Source organism: Ranitomeya imitator, chromosome 7, assembly GCF_032444005.1.
Source record: "Ranitomeya imitator isolate aRanImi1 chromosome 7, aRanImi1.pri, whole genome shotgun sequence".
NCBI classification, from domain to species: domain Eukaryota; kingdom Metazoa; phylum Chordata; class Amphibia; order Anura; family Dendrobatidae; genus Ranitomeya; species Ranitomeya imitator.
The window spans coordinates 66,475,958-66,502,737 of record NC_091288.1 but is presented as its reverse complement, the minus strand read 5'-3'; the positions used below and the strand labels follow the sequence as shown (position 1 = coordinate 66,502,737).

At 41.7% G+C, this 26,780-nt stretch overlaps 1 protein-coding gene across 2 annotated transcripts in view; it reads left to right on the top strand.

Annotated features, from left to right (window-relative positions):
- Window positions 1–26,780, top strand: part of SPAG16 (sperm associated antigen 16) — a 1,289,960-nt gene that overhangs the window by 865,598 nt on the left and 397,582 nt on the right. For both annotated transcript variants that reach the window (XM_069733408.1, XM_069733409.1), the window contains exon 14: window positions 18,034–18,099. In XM_069733408.1, coding sequence (XP_069589509.1) covers window positions 18,034–18,099 — 66 coding nt within the window. The remainder of the gene's footprint in view (window positions 1–18,033; window positions 18,100–26,780) is intronic.

Genomic DNA, 26,780 nt, shown 5'->3' with positions numbered 1-26,780 from the left:
GCGGGCTGCCATAATAACATCCCATCATCATCATGTGTTATTAGGGCATACTGACATCACAGAGAAAGGTCCTCTACTCAGGACACCCTTCTGTGAGCCGAAATGGACAGTGCCTGAAGGAAAATCTCCTGTTCTGGCAAATTAGTGCTGTCCTATGGTTATTTAGGAATGATGCGGGACGATACCAGGAGTGGGACCCTTGGCGATCATCTGATCGCCTCAGCAGCCTCATTTTTAATGGGATTGTCTTGTACTACATATAACATTCCTTGCGCATCAGTCTCTCAAGGCTTTTAAGATGGCCGATTGTTGTCAGTAAATTTGGGTCTTCATTGTTTACTTCCTGGTCATGTGACCATCGTGCAGGCACATGGCTCGTTGTAGTACATGTTTCCGAGTTATTATCTTAAAATTGGCTGTGCTCTTGTGTGATCATCAGATGGCTGAGTTAGTTATTTTCCTAAGAGCAAACCAATTACCGGAATCATAAAAATCTTATGCCTGGAAAACCCCTTTAATACAAACAGTGTGTGAGAAACTTTCCATGATATATTATGCTTTATTTTCTGTAACTGGAATACTCGTTTAAAAATGATATCCCACAAACGCAGGAATATCCCCTTAGCATAATCCATTAGGGTCATGTTCTTCTTTCTGAATGTATGCGACTTCAGGTTATTGGAAGTGCCAATAGCGAATATTGATACACACAACCAACACTTGCTTCCAGTAACAGATGGCTCCCAAGTGAGTCTAATATACTGTAGGCATTCAGGTTTGTATTTTTTTTTATTTTTCTTAAGACTGATGGATTAGCAGCAACAGGGGAGTTCATGTTTTTATACCAGGGTTCAGGAAAATACAGAAATCATTCAGCAGTAACCAGGAAAACTTGATTGACTGTTTGGTTTGGGTATATGAAGGAAGTCAATATAATTAGACTAATGAGATAAAAAAGCAAAATACTACTAAGGTGTAACACCCCAGGGCATTTAGTGATAAAAAACTATTAGTCTACTATCAATATTATGGTAAAAAATAGAGCTTTTTTAGTTCTTTTTCTATAGCTTATGTTGTGTAAAGAATTTACTTGTTGTTATTATTATTATTGTTATTATTATTATTATTATTATTATTATTATTATGTTATTTATGATTGATGTTAAAGGGAATCTGTCGGCAGAATTTCAGCCCAGAAACTATATATAGATGGAGGCCCGATGCTATCGCATCGGTAGAGCTGTAATGTCACGATGGTGGCATGCTTTGCAGCAGTGAGCATCTCTTGTCTGTGTCTGACCATGTACAGAACACACCACAGCTCCTGGACAGGGGAGGAAGCAAAAGACAATACTGACATTACAGCAGGAGATCGCAGAGGATACATTTTGTGAGGTAAAATGTTGTTTAACCCCTCTGTGACCTTGGACGTACTATCCCGTCGAGGTGCCCTGGGCCTATCTGACCCTTGACGGGATAGTACGTCCTGCCCTTTAATGCGATACCGCGACTTAAGTCGCAGTGATCGCATTAAAATTCCGACGCCATCTCACCTGGGGGGAGATGGCCTCGGCATCCAGGGCATTGTCGCCGCCCACCCGCCCTCTCGATCGCTGTGATTGGCTGTTCAATTCTGAACAGCCAATCACAGCCATTCTCATTGTTTCAGCCAATCGGAGCGGCTGAAACAATGAGGTCACAGGCTAGGATCGAGTACCGATGTACTCGATCCTAGGTCCGGTGCCTGGCAACGCCAGGCACCGGCAAGAACAGCCCGGATTGGCGCGATCGCCGATCGCATCGATCGCGCCAATCGCAGGGCACCGCGCGGTATTACCGCGCTGTGCCCTGCCGGAACCTGCGTGGATCGGTGCTCTAATAGCACCGATCCTAGGATAGGACACAGTGCAGGCCCAGCAGGGCCTGCAGGAGCCGATTGGCGCGATCGATGTCATCGTCGATCGCGCCAATCACAGGGCGCAGCGGCGATCACTCTGTGACCGCTCTGTGCCCTGCAGGTGACCTGGCTGTGACCTGCCTAGGATGGCGCGAACAGATCCGATCCTAGGCAGGTCACAGCCAGGTCACCAGGAAAGCTCTGATTGGTGGGATCGATGTTATGGTCGATCCCACCAATGACAGGTCACAGCAGCAGCATGACCGCTCTGTGACCTGTCTGTGTCACCTGCCTGACCTGTGTATGACCGCTCTGCAGGGTCCTCATTCTAGCTGAGGATTCCTACAGAGCGGTCATACTGCTGGATCTCCCTGCTGGATTTTGTGCCTGGATCTCCCTGCCGTGCTGGGTATTGTGGTGCCACAGCAGCCTGTAGCACCACAATCCCTGCTAAAGAAAGAAGACAACTAAACGTAAGTTTTATCCCTGATCCCTGCCCAATCCCCGTTCATCCACCCCAATCCCCGTTCATCCACCCCAATCCCCGTTCATCCACCCCAATCCCCCCTTCCCCCTCTTTTTACCCCCTCCACCCCCATTTGTGCCGCCACCGTGCGCACATTTAGTAGCCGCCGAGCGTTGATTGGTGACGCAGTTCACCGATCAACGCTCGCGCTCGCTTTTTTTCCCTCGCCCCCGTTGCGCCAACTCCGTACACACATTCCGCAGCCGCCAAAGTTTGATAAGTGACGCAGTTCACTTATCAGAGTTTGTGCCTGCCGTTTTCCTTTTTTTTTTTTCACCCCACTTTTGCGCCACCTGACTACAACCGTACGTTTTGATCACTGATCCCTGCCCAATCCCCACTTCCACCCCCATCTCCCTTCCCCCTCTTTTTACCCCCCTTTGCACCTCCTTCCATGCGCCCATTTAACAGCCGCCGAACGTTGATTGGTGACGTAGTTCACCGATCAACGCTCGCGCTCGCTTTTTTCCCTCACCCCCGTTGCGCCAACTCCGTACACACATTCCGCAGCCGCCAAAGTTTGATAAGTGACGCAGTTCACTTATCAGAGTTTGTGCCTGCCGTTTTCCCTTTTTTTTTTTTCACCCCCCTTTTGCGCCACCTGACTACAACCGTACGTTTTGATCACTGATCCCTGCCCAATCCCCACTTCCACCCCCATCTCCCTTCCCCTTCTTTTTACCCCCCTTTGCACCTCCTTCCGTGCGCCCATTTAACAGCCGCCGAACGTTGATTGGTGACGCAGTTCACCGATCAACGCTCGCGCTCGCTTTTTTTCCCTCACCCCCGTTGCGCCAACTCCGTACACACATTCCGCAGCCGCCAAAGTTTGATAAGTGACGCAGTTCACTTATCAGAGTTTGTGCCTGCCGTTTTCCTTTTTTTTTTTTTCACCCCCCTTTTGCGCCACCTGACTACAACTGTACGTTTTGATCACTGATCCCTGCCCAATCCCCACTTCCACCCCATCTCCCTTCCCCCTCTTTTTACCCCCCTTTGCACCTCCTTCCGTGCGCCCATTTAACAGCCGCCGAGCGTTGATTGGTGACGCAGTTCACCGATCAACTCTCACGCTCGCTTTTTTCCCTTCAGCCTTTTTGCGCAACCTCCGTACACACATCCCGCAGCCGCCAAACTTTGATAAGTGACGCAGTTCTCTTATCAGAGTTTGTGCCTGCCTTTTTTTTTTTTTTTACAGGTTTTTCTTCTCCTTTTAGCATTTTCTTTTCAGATAAGTTTGCACAAATCACTATCCCCCCACACATACACATACAGTTATCAATAAAGTGCACCCAATCACCATATTCACACAAAAATGTCCCGCTCGTCCCGTTCGTCCCAACAGCGCTATTCATTGGAGGAGGCATATGCTTTCCTTGCCTCCGACACTGATAGCGAGGGAGAGGATCCCACTTTTCTTCACTTTTCTGATTCTTCATCCTCTTCCTCCTCCTCCTCCTCCTCTTCCTCCTCCTCCTCCTCTTCCTCCTCGGGTCCTGCGGAACCACCACGCAGACGCCCCAGGACAGAAGATGAGGCAGCCCCCACCACTCCTGAACCAGCGCTCCCCACTGCGGAACCCACATGGACCTCGCCCCCCGAAAATTACGAGCCACTGATTCCTGATTTTGTGGCAGAATCAGGAATCAAGTTTGACACCACGGGCCTCACAGAAACAGACTTTTTCAAAGTCTTTTTCTCTGAGGATTTTATTAACCTCATGGTGGAGCAAACTAATTTGTATGCTCGTCAATTTTTGGAGCAAAACCCCAGTACATCATTTTCCAACTGGTCTCCTGTAGACGCAGTTGAAATGATGCAGTTTTGGGGCCTGGTCCTCCACATGGGGATCGTGAAGAAGCCAGAAATGCGGCAATATTGGAGTGTAGATGTTTTATATAACACTCCAGTATTCCGAATGGCCATGGTTCGGAGACGTTTTGAGGCCATCCATAAATTCCTGCATTATTCCGATAATGCACAGTGTCCCGCACGAGATGACCCCAACTTTGACCGTCTGTTCAAAGTTCGGCCGGTCATCGAACACTTCAACAAAAAGTTTTCTGAAGTGTACGTGCCCAAAAGGGACATCTGCGTGGATGAGTCCTTGGTCCATTTTAAGGGGCGGCTCGGATTCCGTCAATACCTGCCCAACAAAAGGGCCAGGTACGGAATCAAACTCTACAAGCTGTGTGAGAGTGCCTCAGGGTACATCCACAGGTTTAGAGTGTATGAAGGGAAGGACAGCAGGATTGAACCCCCTGAGTGTCCTCCTGTCCTGGGAGTGAGTGGGAAGATCGTGTGGGATTTGGTGCACCCACTGCTGGATAAAGGTTATCACCTCTATACTGATAACTTTTATACCAGCATCCCACTCTACAAATCCCTCTCTGCGCGAGGTACCGCAGCCTGCGGTACTGTGCGCAAAAATCAGAGAGGCCTCCCAAAGACGCTACTTCGGCAGATGCTCAGAAAAGGTGAGAGCAAGGCCCAATGTAGCGACCACCTGCTGGTGGTCAAGTACAAGGACAAGAGGGATGTCCTTCTCTTGACCACCATACATGGTGATGGCAGAGCCCTCAGCACTGTACGGGGTACCTCTACACAGGTCTGCAAACTGGACTGTGTACTGGGCTACAACAAAAGCATGGGGGGGGTTGATCTCTCTGATCAACTCCTCCAACCATACAGTGCTTTGAGAAAGGCCAAGGTGTGGTACAAAAAGTTGGCCGTCCACATCGTACAAATGGCAATGCTCAACGCTTTCCTGCTGTTGCGATGTGCACGCCACACCGATACGTCGTACCTTCAGTTCCAGGAGGTAGTGGTTAAGGCCCTGATATTTGGTACTCCGGAAGGAGAGGGCCCCAGTACTTCCGGAACTGAAGGTGCTCGTATCGTACCAGGCCAGCATTTTCCGGGGGTGGTCCCGCCAACCGGCAGAAAAGGTAAGCCGCAAAAAAGGTGCCGAGTGTGTTACAAAAGGGGAATACGCAAGGACACCATTTATCAATGCGACACCTGCCCCGAAAAACCTGGCCTGTGTATGAAGGATTGCTTCAGATTGTACCACACCTCCATGCACTACTAATTTACTTTACAAGAAAGCGTACATTAGTTCCAAAAAGGGGGCACATCTAGATAAGTTCCTTGGGGGGGGTCTAGGTTCCAAAATGATGTCACTTGTGGTTTTTTTTTACTGTTTAGGCACATCAGGGGCTCTGCAAACGGAACATGACGACCGCAGACAATTTCTGCATTCCAAAACGTCACAACTTCCCTTTCGAGCCCCAACGTGTGCCTAAACAGTTTTTTCCCACATATGGCGTACCAGCGTAATCAGGACAATTTGGACAACAACTTTTGATGTCCAATTTCTCCTGTTACCTTTGGGAAAATTAAAAATTGGGGACTAAAATATCATTTTTGTGGGAAAAAATAGGATTTTTTATTTTCACGCCTGGGCATTATAAACTTTAGTGAAGCACGTGGGGGTTCAAATTTCTCACCAAACACCTAGATAAGTTCCTTAGGGGGTACAGTTTCCAAAATGGGGTCACTTGTGGGGGGTTTCTACTGTTTAGTCACATCAGGGGCTCTGCAAATGGAACATGATGCCAGCAGAACATTCCATCAAAGTCTGCATTCCAAAACGTCACTACTTCCCTTTCGAGCCCCAACGTGTGCCCAAACAGTAGTTCCTCCCCACATATGGGGTATCAGCGTACTCAGGACAAATTGGACAACAACTTTTGGGGTCCAATTTCTCCTGGTACCCTTGGGAAAATTAAAAATTGGGGACTAAAATATCATTTTTGTGGGAAAAAATAGGATTTTTTATTTTCACACCTGGGCATTATAAAGTTTAGTGAAGCACGTGGGGGTTCAAAATTCTCACCACACAACTAGATAAGTTCCTTAGGGGGTACAGTTTCCAAAATGGGGTCACTTGTGGGGGGTTTCTACTGTTTAGTCACATCAGGGGCTCTGCAAATGGAACATGATGCCAGCAGAACATTCCATCAAAGTCTGCATTCCAAAACGTCACTACTTCCCTTTCGAGCCCCAACGTGTGCCCAAACAGTAGTTCCTCCCCACATATGGGGTATCAGCGTACTCAGGACAAATTGGACAACAACTTTTGGGGTCCAATTTCTCCTGGTACCCTTGGGAAAATTAAAAATTGGGGACTAAAATATCATTTTTGTGGGAAAAAATAGGATTTTTTATTTTCACACCTGGGCATTATAAAGTTTAGTGAAGCACGTGGGGATTCAAAATTCTCACCACACAACTAGATAAGTTCCTTAGGGGGTACAGTTTCCAAAATGGGGTCACTTGTGGGGGGTTTCTACTGTTTAGTCACATCAGGGGCTCTGCAAATGGAACATGATGCCAGCAGAACATTCCATCAAAGTCTGCATTCCAAAACGTCACTACTTCCCTTTCGAGCCCCAACGTGTGCCCAAACAGTAGTTCCTCCCCACATATGGGGTATCAGCGTACTCAGGACAAATTGGACAACAACTTTTGGGGTCCAATTTCTCCTGGTACCCTTGGGAAAATTAAAAATTGGGGACTAAAATATCATTTTTGTAGGAAAAAATAGGATTTTTTATTTTCACGCCTGGGCATTATATACTTTAGTGAAGCACGTGGGGGTTCAAAATTCTCACCACACAACTAGATAAGTTCCTTAGAGGGTCTAGTTTCCAAAATGGGGTCACTTGTGGGGGGTTTCCACTGTTTAGGCACATCATGGGCTCTCCAAACGCGACATGGCGTCCGATCTCAATTCCAGCCAAAGTTAGCTTGAAAAAGTCAAACGGCGCTCCTTTCCTTCTGAGCCCTGCCATGCGCCCAAACAGTGGTTCCCCCCAAATATGGGGTATCAGCGTACTCAGGACAAATTGGACAACAACTTTTGGGGTCCAATTTCTCCTTTTACCCTTGAGAAAATAAAAAATTGGGGACTAAACGATCATGTTTGTGGAAAAAAATAGGAATTTTTTTTTTCACGCCAGGGCGTTATAAACTTTCGTGAAGCACTTGGGGGATAAAAGTGCTCATGACACATCTAGATAAGTTCCTTAGGGGGTCTAGTTTCCAAAATGGGGTCACTTGTGGGGGGTTTCCACTGTTTAGGCACATCAGGGGGTCGCCAAACGCGACATGGCGTCCGATCTCAATTCCAGCCAAAGTTAGCTTGAAAAAGTCAAACGGCGCTCCTTTCCTTCTGAGCCCTGCCATGCGCCCAAACAGTGGTCCCCCCCCACATATGGGGTATCAGCGTACTCAGGACAAATTGGACAACAACTTTTGGGGTCCAATTTCTCCTTTTACCCTTGAGAAAATAAAAAATTGGGGACTAAACGATCATGTTTGTGGAAAAAATAGGAATTTTTTTTTTCACGCCCGGGCGTTATAAACTTTCGTGAAGCACTTGGGGGATAAAAGTGCTCATGACACATCTAGATAAGTTCCTTAGGGGGTCTAGTTTCCAAAATGGGGTCATTTGTGGGGGGTTTCCACTGTTTAGGCACATCAGGGGGTCGCCAAACGCGACATGGCGTCCGATCTCAATTCCAGCCAAATTTAGCTTGAAAAAGTCAAACGGCGCTCCTTTCCTTCTGAGCCCTGCCATGCGCCCACACAGTGGTCCCCCCCCACATATGGGGTATCAGCGTACTCAGGACAAATTGGACAACAACTTTTGGGGTCCAATTTCTCCTTTTACCCTTGAGAAAATAAAAAATTGGGGACTAAACGATCATGTTTGTGGAAAAAATAGGAATTTTTTTTTTCACGCCCGGGCGTTATAAACTTTCGTGAAGCACTTGGGGGATAAAAGTGATCATGACACATCTAGATAAGTTCCTTAGGGGGTCTAGTTTCCAAAATAGGGTCACTTGTGGGGGGTTTCCACTGTTTAGGCACATCAGGGGGTCGCCAAACGCGACATGGCGTCCGATCTCAATTCCAGCCAAATTTAGCTTGAAAAAGTCAAACGGCGCTCCTTTCCTTCTGAGCCCTGCCATGCGCCCAAAAAGTGGTTCCCCCTCACATGTGGGGTATCAGCGTACTCAGGATAAATTGGACAACAACTTTTGAGGTCCATTTTCTCTTTTTACCCTTGGGAAATTAAAAAGATTATTGCTGAAAGATCATTTTTGTGACTAAAAAGTAAAATGTTAATTTTTTCCTTCCATGTTGCTTCTGCTGCTGTGAATCACCTGAAGGGTTAATAAACTTCTTGAATGTGGTTTTGAGCACCTTGAGGGGTGCAGTTTTTAGAATGGTGTCGCTTTTGGGTATTTTCTGCCATATAGACCCTTCAAAATGACTTCAAATGTGAGGTGGTCCCTAAAAAAAATGGTTTTGTAAATTTGGTTGTAAAAATGAGAAATTGCTGGTCAAATTTTAACCCTTATAACTTCCTTGAAAAAAAAAAGTTTGTTTCAAAAATTGTGCTGATGTAAAGTAGACATGTGGGAAATGTTATTTATTAACTATATTGTGTCACATAACTCTCTGGTTTAACAGAATAAAAATTCAAAGTTGGAAAATTGTGAAATTTTCAAAATTTTCACCAAATTTCCGTTTTTTTCACAAATAAACGCAAGTTATATCGAAGAAATTTTAGCACTATCATGAAGTACAATATGTTACAAGAAAACAATCTCAGAATCGCTAAGATCCGTTGAAGCGTTTCGGAGTTATAACCTCATAAAGGGACAGTGGTCAGAATTGTAAAAATTGGCCTGGTCATTAACGTGCAAACCACCCTTGGGGGTAAAGGGGTTAAAAACAGTCAGTGAAATATTTTACCTGACAAAATGAATCCTCTGTGGCCCCCCTGCTGTAATATCAGTATTATCTTTTGCTTCCTCCCCTGCCAAGGAGATGTGGTATGCTCCGTACATGGTCAGACACAGTCAATTTTTAAAATGAACTTTCGTTCTTGGGAAAACCCCTTTAATGTGACCGGCTTCCTCTGCCCGTAGACACGTCGTGCATCTGCCACCGGGATCAGCCGAATGATTCACTGTGCTTGCGTAGAATTCGCACAGGCGCAGTAAATCAGACCGCCGCCATCTTTGTGCAGACAGATAATGGTGGTTACATTAAGACTGTGCATGCGCTCCTCCTGTACAAAGATGGCAGCAGTCAGTGAATCATTTGGCTGATCCCGGCAGCGGCGTGTTCGTGATGCGGTTCTGCTGGTGGTACCGTGCAAGAGTCTGCGTACTCCGTATACAGTGTCTGTGTGTGGTGCTTATGGCGTATACAGTGTGTATGTGTGTTTGTGGTGCATACAGCATATACAGTGTGTTTGTGTGTGTGTGGTGCATACAATGTATACAGTGTGTGTGTGTGTGTGGTGCAATGGTGTTCCGCTGGTGGTACCGCGCAGTTTCCATATTGAGACACCCATCACTTGGGTGTCCCAATATGGCAGTCGGTGAACTTCCACCGTTGGAATTCTGGGATCCGAACAAATCTGGACAGAACAGGATGTGAAGACATTACAAGGTAAGTATATATTAAGATATAGCTCTTACAAAGATAAGTCCAGTCATAGCTTTACATGGCCGGTCTGTTCCTCTGTTACTGAGAAATCAGTGATTGAATTGATATGCAAATGTCTATGGTGGATCTGAAGCCTCTGTCACTCCAGCTCTATTCCCTGCCTATCACCTACACCTCCTTCTTGACTGACAGCTCCTTTGCCTGATGTCACACAGCACAGAGGCTGTTAGTCAAGAAGGAAGAGGCAGCACTCGGCAGAGAATAGAGTTGGAGTGACAGAGGCTTCAGATCTACAATATCCATTTGCATATTACCTGTCAATTCTCAATAACTAAAAAATTACCAGGTAATGTAAAGGTAATTGTCTTTGAAAAAGCTATTATTGCATGTAAATGCAACTCCAGACCACTTCCGGTCCCTTTTTTTCTCCTTCGGTTGAAGAGAGGCACTGTGCCTTCGTTGCAATTGACGCTGTCCTTTTTCATTCCTGGGGCTGTTGGTGTTGCTAAGTCAAGAAGCTATAGAGTTAATTCCTGCCTCCTTTCTGTTAGTAATGGGTGGGGATGTCATCTATTTAAATCACTGAACCTTTGACTCTCACTTCCAGTTAAAGTTGTTCTCTGGTTCTGTCTTTTGCTATCTGCTATGGCTTTGCTATTTGAATTCCTGTTGTCTGACCGCGGCTTGTTTCCTGACCATTCTCTGTCTTCTGATTTTGTACCTTTACTCTCCTACTTGCTCTGACCCTTTTACTTTGACTTCTCTCGCCTCTGGTTTGCACCTCTGGCCAGCAGCCCTTCTGTCGAAACAATCCTGTGGACTTCATTGTAAGACCAGAGTACCGTACAGAGATTGAAGATCAAAGGCCAGGGTTCTTCTGTAAACTTTCGTATGGAGTGACTAGCATCAAGTCTGTCCAAGGTAGCATTTTTGATTCTTTTGGCCTCTGGCAAACTTTGTGATAAATAGTTTAGGCAATTAAATCCTACTGACAGATTCCCTTTAACCCTTTCACCTCAGTAATTTTCTGTTTGTTTTCGTTTTTTCCTCTCCTTTTTTATTATTTTATCAATATAGTTGTATGAAGACTTGGTTTTTGGAAGAGTTGTACTTTTGAGTGACACCAACCATTAATTTTACCATATAGTGTAATGGAAACTGAAATAAAATTCCAAGTCTGATGAAATTGCAAACAAAAGTGCAATTCCACAATGGTTTTTGTGTTTTTTTTAATTTTCCATGTTCTATTTAAGGTATAACGACCTGGTAATATGAATCCCCAGGTCAGTACCATTTCACAGATACCATACATTTATAGTTTTTTTTTATTTAAGTGGTGAAATAAAATTTGGAAACTTGTATACATTTTTTTTCTTTCGTCACATATCATTTTTGGGATATGTTGCTGAGTGAGAAATTATTTTTTGAGCCCTCAACTGATGTTTTTATTGATACCATTTAGGTGTAGGTATGATGTTCTGATCACCTATTATTGTATTTATTGCAATGTTGCAGCTGCCAGAAAAATGTAATTCTGGCTTTTAGATATTTTTTCTCATTATGCCGTTTACCGATCAGATTAATTTATTTTATATTTTGATAAATTGAACATTTCTGATTGAAGCAAAGCCAAATATGTGCATTTTGTATTGTTTTATTTTCAATGGGGCAAATTGAAAGTATTTGAACTTTTTTATTTTTTTATATTTTTCATATTTTTAAAAACTTGAAAAAAAAGTTTTACTGTATTTAATAGTCCCTTTAGGGGACTTGAACATGCAATTGTCTGATCGCTTGGGCTATACATAGCAATGCTTATGCATTTCTTAGTGTATCAGAAATTATAATCTGTTATGAATGCTGGTCACTGGCAGGAATTCACAGGAAGAACATAATGACAGGCACTGGGATCATCAGCAGACCCCCAAAAGTCATGACAACTCATCAGCGCTCCATAATCGTAAAATGACATTCTTCCTTCCGGTGGTTGTGAAATTTAACAGGATAACAGCCGTGAGCAGAGTACCACTCCACCCATGGCTGTTAAAGATACATGATTGAATCTGCCATCATGTGTAGGAAAAGATGCGGGCACGGCAAGTGTGACTGCATTAGAGGCAGAGACATGACCTATGATGTAAATATACATCATAGGTCATGAAGGGGTTAAATGTATAATTGCATGCAGTAAGCTCTTTAACTCCCTCTAGTGGATACCAGCTTGGCATAATTTTAGTTTTTTCAAATGGTTTTAAAGTATTACCATTCACTTTAAGATGTTATTTCTTTAGCATATTTTGAATAGCTATTATTGAGATGTCCTGTGCATTTAAAAGTTGAATAATGTCAATTGGAGACATGTCTGCTTTAAGGAATTGAAGCCACATCTGAAAAAAGAAACAAAAAAGATTTACCATAGAGACAATGGAGATCTTCGGTGCCGTCTTCTTAAATCTCGTCCATGGTGAAATGGCTATTGCATTGTGTATGATAGGAATTCCAAATGCCTTCACTACAGAGAGAGGATTCACTTTTATCTTGAAAGTACAGGATCAGAAGGGAAAGAAAGGACTTTTTTTTTAGTTTACCTCTTTGTTCATGAAAGATTTATTCAAGAGTTACGCTGCTTACTTAGATTTGATGTGGTCTCTTGTGGAACTTTGAAAGGAAATTTCCCAGCAGTCCTGCCGAGATTTGTAAATAGTACACTGTATAAATTTCCAAGCTTATAATGTTTCTAAGCAAGAAAACCTAGAAGGATTATTTGAGTTTGATGGAAATAAAGATATTTCCTATAGGAGCTTCAGGCCTATGCTTCCAGGATCTGATATTGACATGTGACATTGGAGACTTATTTATGTTTATATATATGAGGTTAAAACTTTGTGAATTTGTGGATAATATAACGAAATCACAAAAAGTGTTTTATAATATTAGCGCATCACATAATTTAAGCCTACAACTGAAAAACATCTATAATCATTCAAACCCACAGATAAAGTAGAGGTAGAGCTCCTGCAAGTTCTAAAGCCCTCTTTACTATGCTGATCGGTGTTGGTTCCAAAGTTCTCGAGAAACATTGATGGCTTATCCATTGGATAAAGTTCTGGAGAACTCTTGAAATCATTGCTTAGATATATGGTTCATCGAAAACTCCACATGAGAAACATTAGGGCCCCGATTCATCAAGACCGGCGATTTTCTCACTTGACTTGGTGGAGTCAGACCCTCATGATTCATGAAGAGGTATACACGTCTTCATTAATTTGGAGCGTCTGACGAGTGACGTGTGCCACTGTGCATCACGTCAAAAATCTTACTCCAGACAGAGACTGTACTGAAATTTTGGAAGTGGAGAATGCCACAGCTCATCATTAAATAAACAAGCTTCACCATCATGCCCCCTATCTCCAACATTTTATAACTTTTTATAGCTTTTTCACCACTTTATTGGTGGAAAATCTTTGAATCTGGGCCAACATCTTTAACTGTGAACTGTATTTTCAACAATCAATAGTGTAAACGAATACTAGAAACCTTGTAAGTTGTCTAATCAGAGAAATCTGCTTCTTTCTCCAAGTATGAACTACTTCTTCCCTTCCCTTTTGAATTCACCATAAACTATGAAAAAAATTGCTCATCTCCATCTTGCTCAAGACAAACTTGCAGTACAGTGAAGTCTTACACAATATATTATACTCTGTGGAGAGGGGAATGAGGAGTGAGAAAACATTGAAGAGTGAGACACAGTGAGATCATGCTGAGCTTTACAACAAGTCTCTTATTTTACCCTAGAGCTGGATTTACATCTGCACAGCTCAGTTCTGTTTTCTGCTTCTGTCTACGTGCAAACTAAGGAATTACAAGCAGTAATATCTGTCTTTGTGCTGTACTGTATATGGGAGACATCCTAGCATTTAGTCTCTTTCCATCAGCTCAGAGCCATGCAAACTAAGTGATAGAACCTGCGGAGGGGATAACTGGCAAAAATGTAGGATACACGTTATATATAAAAACACAAGACCGCTTACTCTGAAAAGTTACTTGAAAGTGCAGCTACCTTTTCTTAGCCTCCACATAAAACTCAGAATGTTTGCAAATACTGTCAGTAAATAGAGATGTTGAAAATAGAGGAGGAATTGAAATAGAAAGCTCATTGTGAAGTTCTAGAACTTTTCATTATACCGTAAATAATCTTTATTGACCTAACATAGAGAGTAATTACGATGCACAAATCATGCAATGCCAAATTAAATTCCACAACCATTTTATAAATATATCGATAGCAAACATTGCTCTGTAGAATTTTATGTTACCCATCTCTTCTCAGTTTAAAAACAACATGTTCTCAAGTCATTTTATTAAATTTTTGCCTGCTATAAGGTTAATGGTCAGAGCTGGTTATATCATGACATTTTTTAGAGCTTGTAGATGACATAAACTAAATGGTGGCTTTGTTAGAGACAACCTTCTATTAGCATGTTGGATCACTTTTGGTCTTCAGAATAACAGCAATAAGTATCAACCCCAGGATAGCCACACATTAAATGGAGATACTAACGTGCTCTGGACTATTTGCTTTCCCATGTCTAAGAGAGGCTATAAAGCAGGGTTTCCGAAACTGCATTCCTCATGGTCCTCAAAACATTGTTCATAATGTCCTTAATATTACACAGGTGATTAAATTATTATGAAGGAATCAGAAATTGTCACAGGTTCGCTCACCTGTGCAATACTAAGAAAATCCTGTAAATATGACTTGGGGTCTGTGAGGAATGAAGTTTAGGAAACACTTAAGAAATAGACTAATAATGCCAAGAAAACAAGGAAAACTCACTGTCATGTTCCTAAAAAATAATCTATGACTATTCGATCCTTGTGACATTGTCCTCCTGAAAGTGTTTTTTTCACTTAGGACAAACAGCTTGAAGGTATGAACTTGGTTAGCCACTGTTAGGAGTCGAGTTTCCTCTGCTGCAAAGGGGGAATCTTGATCCGAGTCTGCTGCGGTCTCCCATTCTGCATCGGCCGCAGTGGAGCCTGCTCAGCGGAGACGTCGCTCCCAGCGTCTTGCTGAGACTGATTCTGTGCAAAGGGTTACTGCTGCCTCTCCTGGCTCTGCTGTTGTACCCTGCACTGATCTGCGGCGAGCAGGCTTTTCTGGGACTAAGTCCTACTTTGCACACACTGAGCATGCCCAGGGCAAGATCTCTCAGTGGAGATCTAGGGTCACATGCTCAGGTACTGCAGCGACTTCCATTGGTCCTTCTCACGGAAGGTCCTGCAGGTGCTAGGACTAAGTTCTGCTTTGCACACTGAACATGCCCAGGGCAAGATCTCTCAGTGGAGATCTAGGGTAACATGCTCAGATACTGCAGCAATTCCATTGGTCCTTCTTTTGAAGGTCCTGTTCGTGCTGCAGCTATTTAAGGCTCGCATGGCCGCACGGCCATGCGCTAGTATCCTATTATGTTATGTGCTTTGCGCCAGTGTGGTCATGTGTTTGAATGTGTTCAGGGACCCGGCTGAAATAAGCCCCTAGAATGCTGGCACCTCAGGCGAGGAGATTGTGTTTAAGTGTGTTCAGGGACACGGTTAAAATAAGCCCCTAGAATGCTGGCACCTCCAGCGAGGAGTCTAGTGTACATGCATGACCACTGACTGCTCACATTTGGGTAGTTGGCCTGTGCCTCTGTGAAAGTCTAACAGGGCACAGAGCTTTGCCTTCTCGGCTGCTCTGTGAAGCTAACAGAGCTGGTTTATACCACCATATAGTGCCGCCATTTATTTAGCAGCAGGTTTTTTCCTGCACAGTGGATCCTGGGTTGCGAACGCACCAATCCCACTAAATAAATATATTCGGTGCATTCCGCCAACCCTAACAGCTACAGTGGTATGTCCTACTAGCCAAACATCAATCCACAGGTATTAGAAGAGCCAAGTAAACAGTCCCCACTCCATTACTCCTCTTCCACCAGTCTGAACTCTTGACATCTGATGGGAAGGTTTCATCAACTCATGCTGCGTGTGTCAAATTCTCACTTAGCCATCTGCAGTTCGCAGCAGAATTTTGTGCTCTTTTGCCAAATTAAGTCTTGCTTTGCTGTATCCCTTAGACCTTAATGGTACTGCAACTTACCTACCCTACTCTGACCCCTTTTGTCCATGAGAAGCTCATGTCCACAGGATCATCTTTTCTTGGATGTTTTTTCTCAAACACACCATTTTTAGATATTCATAAGAAAACCGCACAAAGTTGACAGTTTTTGGTAGTTACCATCTAGCCATCCACTTAATTTGAGTAGGATTACTGAATTGCAAAATGTTCTCGTAATATTAATGTTGACCCTGTGTTGTTTTTATTGTGGACTCTAATGGAAAATGTAAAAGGGTTTTCCATTGTCAGAAAACATTGGAGGTCGTGTCGACTATACTACAGTCAGTCAGTGAGCTCACTGGTCTGCTAAAGTGGACTGCATGATCTGCTCAGCTGCTGCACTGTGGACATGACACCAGCACGGCAGACAATAACAGAAACTGGGTGGACACTCTGCCTCGGAGCAAGGGAGAGTCAGTAAAACAGGTGTGCCTGGTGACAGGGGTATTCTGAAACCTGGAAACCCCTTTAACACAGAGAAAGGGACTTAAAGAGGTGTTCTTAAATTATTTAATTAGCATGAAAATAAGCAACTTTGCAATTGACTTGCTTTTTCTATCTGCTGTCATTCTGCTTCAGTGATGGATTAGAACTTTTATAATGTACACATCATTTCTATGGAGCCTAGTGCCTGGCAGAGTGTGCACGGGGTAGCTAAATTCCAGGAGCATGATTACTTCTTAACATCCCAGTCAGCCTTCTCCAGATCATTGACTTCTACACAACAGTTAGCTGATCACCTCGATCTTCTCATCTTCTGAAGAGATGCAGTTATAAATCACCAGCTCCCAGCAATGAGAGCAAGTTTGCTAATTACAGCTCTCTGCTATGGAAGTCCCAAGCTGTGCGCTTGTTTAAATGCCTTGTTATATGTAGAATGTAAGTCCTCAAGGACAGGGTCCTCTCCCCTCTGTACCAGTCTGTCACTGTAAACCTGTTTACTGTAAACAATATCTATAACCCCTTTTCTCATGTACAGCACCATGGAATTAATGGTGCTATATAAATAAATAATAATAATAATAATATCTATGTGTAAAGACAGGGCTACCAGTGTAGGCTCTTATAACAAAACTCGCTTTATAGTCTGACCAATTCTACAGTTCTATTCAAAAGAGTTGTCACCGAAGGAGGAAAGCAAAGAAACTAGAAGGAGATTGCATTGCTCCAAACTCCTCAAGAGACAACTTGAGAATATTCCTTTAAAAACACGGGTCATAATGAAGGCTCTGAACATAACTATAATTCCAGTTCTACACACCGGCTTATTTCCACTATATCCTCTTTATTGTATTTAAGGTGTATAGATTGTAAAGGAAGCATTAATTATTGAAATGCAATATGCTATTGAAAGTTAATGTCAAATAATTTCCATATTATTAATTTATAGTGATACATTGCATTCATTAAATGGCTGCCCTTACTACGTGGAGACATAGACACACGATAGACAAATTTTCAACCAGAATGTACCATGCTTCCGACTCCACAGTGCCTCTAAGCACCAAGAAATACTGTTTATTTAGAGCCTGTTAAAACTGATATAGCGCTCCACTACTACAGGATAACGCTACATTGTGGAGTACCTTGGGCTGAATTCTAGTTAAATGTGAAGTCATTTCCTGGCACAGACACTCACAAGTTGACAAGCATTTCCAGTCGTTCTCAGAGAGAAATTTACTAGTAGCATTTTAAGGTGATCCTGTCCTGTCCGTAAATCCATCAAAAGATTACGGGACTGTATAAACTCACATTACACTATAAAAAAAGCTATCCTGGTCTTAACAGCTCAGTCCATCTATTATATAATTCTGCACGTAAAGGTAGATTGTGTTGTGTACTTTAGCAGAAGCCGTTTTTAGTAAAATAATATATAACCGTGGTATAACAGGTCCTCATCCATTATTGTATTTTCTTTTTCAGGGTGTGTGTGCACAGACATTTTATGGCCACCTCCACTCATGCAATTACGCCACGTTTAACATGAAGGTAAGTTACTGCTGCAAAAAGATTATTATCTCTGGGCATTTTTTATCCAGAAAGTCTGAGGATGATAGAACGTATAGTTTGCCTTTTCTGTTGCTGAGAAGCTTCTTGCTGGAGCAGAAATCCCCATCTATTGCTATCACTGTATTATATAGAACATTAAAGATAAACCTTTAAAAAAATTTTTGAATGCTCTTCCGTAAAAAAGGGCAAGAAACATTCTATGTGACTTCCCTTTTTTTACTGATAAACTTCTTAAAATCTATTAATTCTTTTTACAAATTCTTTTTTTTTTAACAAATACAGGCAATTCCAGCATGTATCACCATATCCCAACATATCTCATAATGGGGATATGGAGATTACACAGAATATTCAAAATCATGTCAATGAAATGACAATATTATTGACATATATCGAAAAGAAAGTATCTAGTTATATAATTACCAGGGGTGTTAGGAACGAAGGTAGCCTAAGGAGTATATACAAGGGTCTATCAAAGTAGAAAACCACATAACCTAATAGAACCCTCTAAAAAAATAACTTTTATTTGTATTATTAAAAATACTAATGAGTTCCTCATTGCTATTTTTAGTAATACAAATTAAAGTTACTTTTTTAAGGGTTCTTTTAGGTTCTGTTGTTAGAAAGAAAGCAGAAATTGGACCAACCCCAGTTTTATAGAATAAAGAAACGGAGACTAGAAAACAATAGAGTCTCCCTCATTTGGAACAAGAATGATATAGAAAAGTAGAAGAAAATTAAAAGAAAAAACAGGTGAGGAAAGTGGAAAAAAGTAGGAGTTAACGACATGGTAAGAGGGGAAAAAGGAAAATTGGGTGTAAAATTAGTGTAAAGCTATGGTGGGGGGAGAGTTGGGGCAACTGTACCCAAAATTGTAGAATAATTGATTTGTGGAGTTTGATGGACCCTTGAACAACATTTTCAATAGCCTCAAATAAAAACAATTAGGTGCATATCTACAGTGGAATGTCAATCTGAGCATGTTCTTTACAGTATGTTACTGCTGACACCAGAAAATATGCAATGTAAGATGTTAATATTGGTTGAAATGTATCTGTGAGGGATTAGATTACTGGAATCAGCTGTAATCTGAAAAGTTAGATATGTAGACCATAGAAAAAAAGGACCTCATAATGGCCTAATGGGCTGTACAAGTTGCAGGCTTGAAAGTCCCCTTAAATTTTCATCACGTCGTTGTTCTAGAATGGTGTGTTCGAATTACTGTAGAGCTGATCTAGTGCTAGCACTTGTTTCAGTAGATCTGTAAAACCATTATACAATGTAATTTTACCGTTTTTTGTAATAATAGCATTTTACTCGTCAAAATTATTGTTCTATATATTTAGTTTTCTCTGTAAAGAGTGTTCACCACACAACCTGTATTTTTCTAACTGGGACGTTCAGGGTAAATTAGTACTTCACAATGCTATGGAGCCTGAGCTAACCATAGGCTTCATGTCACCCTTACTGTAGCAGAATTACAGTGAATTTTCTTAATGTGATAATGTCTCCAGGAGCAGAGCCTGTGTCTGCAGCACATCACTTCGGCAAAACTATTATTTTTAAACAATGGTATGTCTGTTCTTCTCAGACCTTGTGTTTTAGAAACAGTGAGATTTTAAATGAAACTAGAAATGAAATGATGCCTGTATCTATTATTCCTGGTGATGAGGAAGGGGCTTGTGAATATATAATTACCGCCATGTGAATTAATTCTACGCAGCATGCCGCCAAGCTGGCTGAACCTTTAATATAAATATGTTCATTTTCAAATCAACACAGCAGGTTCCTCTCTGGTTGTGAAGAAGGCTCTGCTGCATATTTCAATAATGTAAAGCTGGTGAGATCCCACGATGAATATTTCATGGCCAACTTTCATATATCTCCTCTGTTCTGTACAACCAAAACAGATATGCAAACAATCTGTCCTTCATCAAAGGTCTATGAATTGATCTAAACCAGTGAACAACAAATTAAATGGTAATTTAAGCTTCTCAGATGTTCCATTTACATCCATGGGATAATAAACTACATGGAAAAATATAGAGGACTGTGCAAAGGTATGGTCACGTGTACAATTCTCAGCACATGTCGTGAGGCGCGACTGCAACAGTTTATCTCTTCTCACTCAATCTTGCACTCAACCTGCAGTATAGGCAGCAAAGTGAGCATAAATCACACCCCGACATAGTCCACACACCCCAGATACACAACCACTCATCAAGATAACTGGGTTTGTGGGCAATCACTTTTTTACACTGTGCTCTGTAGGTTTAGATTTCTTTTTCCCCTAATAATAAAGGCCTTCATTTAAAAACTGCATGTTCTGTTTACTTGTGTTATCTTTTTCTAATATTTAAATTTGTTTTGTGATCTGAAACATTTACGTGTGTCAAACATGCCAAAGAATAGGAAATCAGGAAAGGGGCAAATGCTTTTTTACATCACTGTATATATATTGAGGCAATCTACAGTAGATGAGTCACAACTCTGTTGTCGGGTGTCTCGGGACCAGGGGCTCCTTCCCTGTCTCTAACGGTAGTGGGAGCCCTAGCTCACCCTGTTTCCCAGATTACTTGATGATGAAGACGTCGGGGCAATGTGCTCCTGAATCCGCCCTCAGTCTGTATCCTTCCCCAACCCAGGGAAGAGGGGAGTATTTATGTACCATAATACACCAACCAGACTAACAAGATAATATGAACAGGGGTAATGGAAAATATCAAATATACCACACATATAACAGAGAGATGCATCGGGAAGTGTAGGATGGGGTTAAACCAAAGTAGGAGAAGAAAGAGAATTATCACAGACCCAAAACCTAGCAACAGTCACAGATAAATCCACCAAACGCCTTTCTCCAATAACTACCAGCAACATCCTCCAAGCCATGCAGCAAAAGCTAACTCTGACAATGAATGTTAGCCAGGGCCCAGATTATGTAAGAGACGGAAGTGGCTAACAGTGTACAGCTGAGAGCCTTAGATCCAGGAGCTCTAAGAGCAGATTAACGCCTGCACTGCCCAAACAAATTTACACCGTTTAATAAGAAGGTGAAGTGCTTCTTATCCGTGCAGGAGTAGCAGAAATCAGATACTGCGGTCTTCTGGCCCCTCTCTCGCGTGGTAAGCCTGTGACAAGATGTGTGCCGCTGTTGATGTCTGCTTACAGAGAGCATTGCCTAGGCTGGATACAAGTGATTCCAATTCTAAGCTAGGAACAAAAATTATGTAATCTGGGTTTTTACTCCATTTACTTACCAATTGCCATTGCCAGCTTTACAGTTTGTCCCATTTCTGTGAGCAATAATAGGAAGATAGATAGCTTTCTATGTTTTTGTTTTTTTGGTGGGGTTAGTCTGGTAATTTAAAAGTTCTTTCATTCTTTATAAACAAGTAAGATAAAAGAAAATAAAAAAAAATTATTATTAATTCAGGGAACTATTTTGATCTTATAATGAAAAAAATAAATAGGCCAAAAGAAAGAAATAGTCGTCAAAAGATTTCAGCAAAAAAATCAATGTTATACCCAAAGGTCGTTTCACAGCAAAAGAAAAGGGTTAATCTATATGAAATTGGAATGGTTTACATACAGTTACATTTCACAATAGAGAAGTGGAACCTCTAAGCTGTTTTTTGTAACATCTTTTTTTGTGTCTTCTAGTTAGTTTCTTGAGCACTTGGTGCATCGTTTTTGACCACCAGCATTTTTTTAAAGCTTTTTTCTTTTGACTTGGAGTCAGTTTTTATTTACTGCTGTTTTTCGTTAATTTTTTCAATAATGAAGGTACCGCTAGTAACTTCTGAAGTGTAAAGAGTCGCAAAATGCTCAAAAAGATGATGAGGGTAAAGATAGTCTTCTTAGCTGGAAAACACTTGACAAATAGTCAGGTCACTTCTTATGTCTGGTTAGCAATGTACCTTTTGACGTCACCCAAAAGACTGAACATATGCACATCAAGTTGTTTTCTCATAAAAATGCATAGGTACATTTGCCCCCTGAGGAAGCCAACTACGCGAAACGCACGTCGGGGCTATATATCCTGCCTGCCGAGGTCCCTCCTTCCCCACATGGGTAAGCATTTGCGGTGTTTGGGCTACTAAGTATGGGTGCTTTTTCCACAGTATGATAGGCTAGTGTTAGCTTGGGCTCTCCCCACAAGTGTTATGACTAGTGAGATGTCCACTTTACAAACCCACACTTGTCTGTAGCACCAAACAACTATGGAGGCACTTTTGTCTGGCGGTTTTTTGGATTTTATTCTTCGTGTTCTCTCCCCTACTTTTTCGTCATGTGTTTTGTATTTTGGCTTGTAGCCGGTATTTATTGTAAAATGAGCTTTGTTTAAATAAAAATTGTTCTTTATATTATGCATGTATGACTTGGGCTCTATTTTATAGATACATATCCGAACTTATGAGAGTATACTCCTAGTCGTTTATAGGTTTAATGTATTGTTCGGAGTCGCAGTAGCGCTCTCATTCTTGGGTCTTATATTTTTGGACCGTACCCAATCTATGTGTTTCCAGTATGTCAGTTATTGTTAACCATAGGTACATTTTTTGAAGCATTTTCTGAGCGCTTCTAAAGCGGGTTTCGGTGCAGACCCGCATTTAAAAAAACCTTTGTGGCACATATTTTTTTTTTTAGGTGGTAAAAAAGGAGTTTCTTTAGGTTTTTCACAAAGTGAATTTGGAGCAAAATATTATCAAGAGTGCTCCCCTTAATGACCACCAATACGTCTTTTAACTGACCTGACATATAAGCGAATAGCCTCCCCATACAGTTAATAACCTATATTTTGTCAGTTGTACACTATAGCTGACAACTTGCTGTATCAGCCACGATCAGTGTTTGCACTGTCCAAATCTGTTTAACCCCTTAGATGCTGCTGTAAATAGTGACTACATCATTATATATGGTTAACAGCGTGTGGGGGCTTCCTCTTTATCCCAATTGGTGCCTTCACATCATGATTGTGTGGTCCTGATGTTTGCGATGGCAATTCATGACCAAATAGCGGCCTTAGAGTCTGACGGCTGTAGTAATCTGTTTAGAAGTTAGAAGCATTTAGGTGGTAAAAATACACATTTTCATTTCTGTCATACCACTTTGCATTAATACCTGTAAAGCACCTGAAGGGTTAATAAACTACCTGACAGCCGTTTTTAATATGTCAGGGGGTGCTGTTTTTAAAATGGTATCACGTTTGGGGGTTTCCCAATATATGAGACCCCTAAAGTCACCTCAAACATGGATAAGTCCCTAAAAAAATAAATTTAGTAAATTTCCTTGAAAAAAGGAAAAATTGCTGCTACATTGTTAAACCTCCTAAAATGCTAACAAAATAAAATAACATTTTACAAATGGTGCTGATGTAAAGCCGACATGTGGGAAATGTTATTTATTAATGGTTTGCTGTGGTATGACCATCTGCATTAAAGGGATAATCATTCAAATTTTGAAAATTGCTAATTTTTTAACATTTTTCTCAAATTTTTGATATTTTTTATAAATAAACACAAAACATATTGACCTAAATTTACCATTATCATAAAGTATAATGTGTCACGAAAAAAACAATCTCAAAATCACTGGGATTTGTTGAAGCGTTGCAGAGTTATTACCACATATAGTGACACTAGTCAGATTTCAAAAATTTGGCTCCGTCACTAAGGGGTTAAAGAAGTAACATGCTCTTTGTTTTTTCCCATCCGGCGTATTTCAAAATCTGAAGGGGAAAAAAATGTTCAAAAGTGAAAACAAACAAGCAACAAAGTGGTTTTACAATAGAAATTAATAGGAACTGCCTTTCGATTGTTTTTAAACGGAATCTGTCAGTGGATTCAACCTTCCTGTGCCATTTATATGGGCATGCAGGTCATAGGAAGTGGAATAAAATGATATCTTGATATCTGTAATCCGATGCCTTATTCCAGAGCAATCCATATTTGCTTATATTTGTTCAGCTGCCTACTTAAAAGGAGCATTACCAGTGTGATGTTTAATGGCCGCTCTCTGCTCTCCTGATCTCACTGCAGAACTGTGTGTGATTAGACCTGACACTTCTGCAGATTCCTCTCAGCTTCCATCTCACAGGCAGACAGTCATACAACACAATAGTGTTGTAATACAGCAGATGTGTTTGTAAGGAGATGCTCAGTTCTACTGTTCTGTGTTAGGCTGCTTTCACACATAAGTTTTTTGTCGGCAGTCACAATCCCATGAATTTTGAAAAAAACGGATCCGGCTAAAGTTGCCGCTGGATCCCTTTTTTTCTCATAGACTTGTATTAGCGAGGGATTGCGATGGATGGCCTCATGTTTCATCCGTCATTCGCCGGATCCGTTGAAAATTTGTTTTCCGGTGGCCGGAGAAAATGGACATAGTAAAGTTTTTTGTGTCCGTTGAAAAAGCGGACAGCGATGGATCTGGTGGCGTCCGTCGTTTTCTATAATGGAAGCCAATGGTGTCGGATCCGTAAAATGACTGAATCCGGCAACGGATTCCGTTTTTTTAAACTGAGCATGTTCAGCGTTTCCCATTTTGGGGTTCTCTCTGTTTCTCTCTATCACCTACTCGGATCCGGTGAAAAAACGGATCTGTCGTATCAGTTTTTCACAATTTGCGATGGATTCGTTTTTTTCAAAATTCGCCGTATTGAGCCTGAAGGCAAAGCAATGATGTGTGAAAGCAGCCTTAGTTACATGTCTGGCACTGGTAACACCTCCTTTCATTTACAATAAGCTTTGGATGCAGATTCTCAGGGAGATTAGTATCTGACCCACAGCCTGGAAAAGCTCATTTACATATAACAAAAACATGGATTTCTCTGGAATAAGACATCAGATCTCAGATAACAAGGTATCATTTTATTCACCCTCCTATGACCTACATGACCATATGGATAGCTTAAGAAGGTTGATCCTACTGACAGGTTCCCTTTAAAGTGATTTTCCAGGCATTTCATGGAGTGGACCTCCTCCATAAACCGAGGAAATATTTGTGTGCACATAAAATAAGAAATCTCATCAATCTCACCCATAATCACTGCATAGAATTATGGGTACGCCAGCTGTGGTCAACCGAATAGCTTGTGATTGGTGGTGGAGAATGAAGACAGTAGCAATACAGTAAGCTGGATTGGCCAGCTAGTTGGACAGGCCAGGAGTCATTATCAGGATTAGAAATTATTTTCAGTCACAGACATTTCTTCTACAAATCTGGTGCATGTGAATTTATCATAAAAGTCCAATGGTAATACTTGGAACAATTTGAATTTGAACCTTTGTTGCAAGTAATCTTTGGTAGCATCAATCCAGTTTTATTCCTGGGACTTGTGGCTTTGTTCAGTCCAAAAGCTATGGGGTTAATCTTGTTTATTTGGTTTCTGTCTGCTATCAGCACTGGGTGGGGTGTTCTATATTAACCCCTGTTAGCCACATCCCACTGCCAGTCAATGGTTCTGCTATCCTGGTTCAGACCTCTGCGCTGTGCTTCCATGTTTCGTCCTTATAATTACCTATCTTTGATCTCAGCTTGATATTTGACCTCCCGCTTGTTTTATGATTCTATTCATGACATGCTTTGCTGTTAGCTTTGACCCTGCTTGGCGACCATTCCTATCTCTGGTTCTCACTTCCGGACTGTAGCCCTTTTAGACTGTTGCAATCCACTGGATCTTCTTGTAAAACCAGATCCCTGTATAGAGAATAAAGGGTATGAGGGTTCCTCTGGAGTCTGCCAGACTGAGTGACTTGTGCCAAGTCGGTCCGAGATAGCCTTTTTGAGCCAGTGGCCTAAGGCAGATGTGACACTATTGACGAAATGAGTGAATATCCACAAAGAACACCGAAAAAATGCACATGTTATCATGCCTATAGAGTACTAACACTGAGCAGCTTTAACCCTTGACAACATATTTCCTTGGGGCTTACACTTTAGAGAGATCATATCCGTTCAGTGTTGCGCTGTACCCTCCATGCCGAAGCTTCTTTGTGCATGCTTTTTTTTCTTCACATTTTTGTGGTATATCATTGGATAAATCATTAGCTGCTTTCTGTGTCTTGCAAACTGCTACATCTAGAAGTCGACTTTCTTTTGTATTCAACTGTAACAAAAAGAATCAATGCTCTAGTGGTAAAAATACTTAGCTAGATAGCACTGGAAAGCATGAGAAGATGAAACACTGTGTTCTTTACAATATGAACTGGTTTGCACTAATGTACAAATTACATTTGCCTGGAGATGATGCCCATTCTTTGTTACCTTTCACATGCACTCATTACTGAACTCTGGAGACAGCTTTACTTGTTTTCAGAATTCATACATTCACATTGTTCTTCTGACACTGGTTGCCACGAAAAATAATTAAATTGTAACTAGTTTTCCTTTTGGCAGCCATGTGCAGCCATACCACTGTTCTGAACTGTCAATTATCAGGAACACACCACTCCCAGGTAAGCAGAAAGCTTGGAGACTAGGGAGCAGTGGGTCCTGAAGAAAGAAGACGTGCCAAATCCTTTAATAGGGGAGTGATATCATTTTCATTACACTGATAAAAAAAACTCTGATGCTCTAAACAATACAAACTAGACCAAACGCGGGCAAACTGCGGCCTGCGGGCCACATTCGTGCCGCTGACTTTTCCAGTCTGGCCC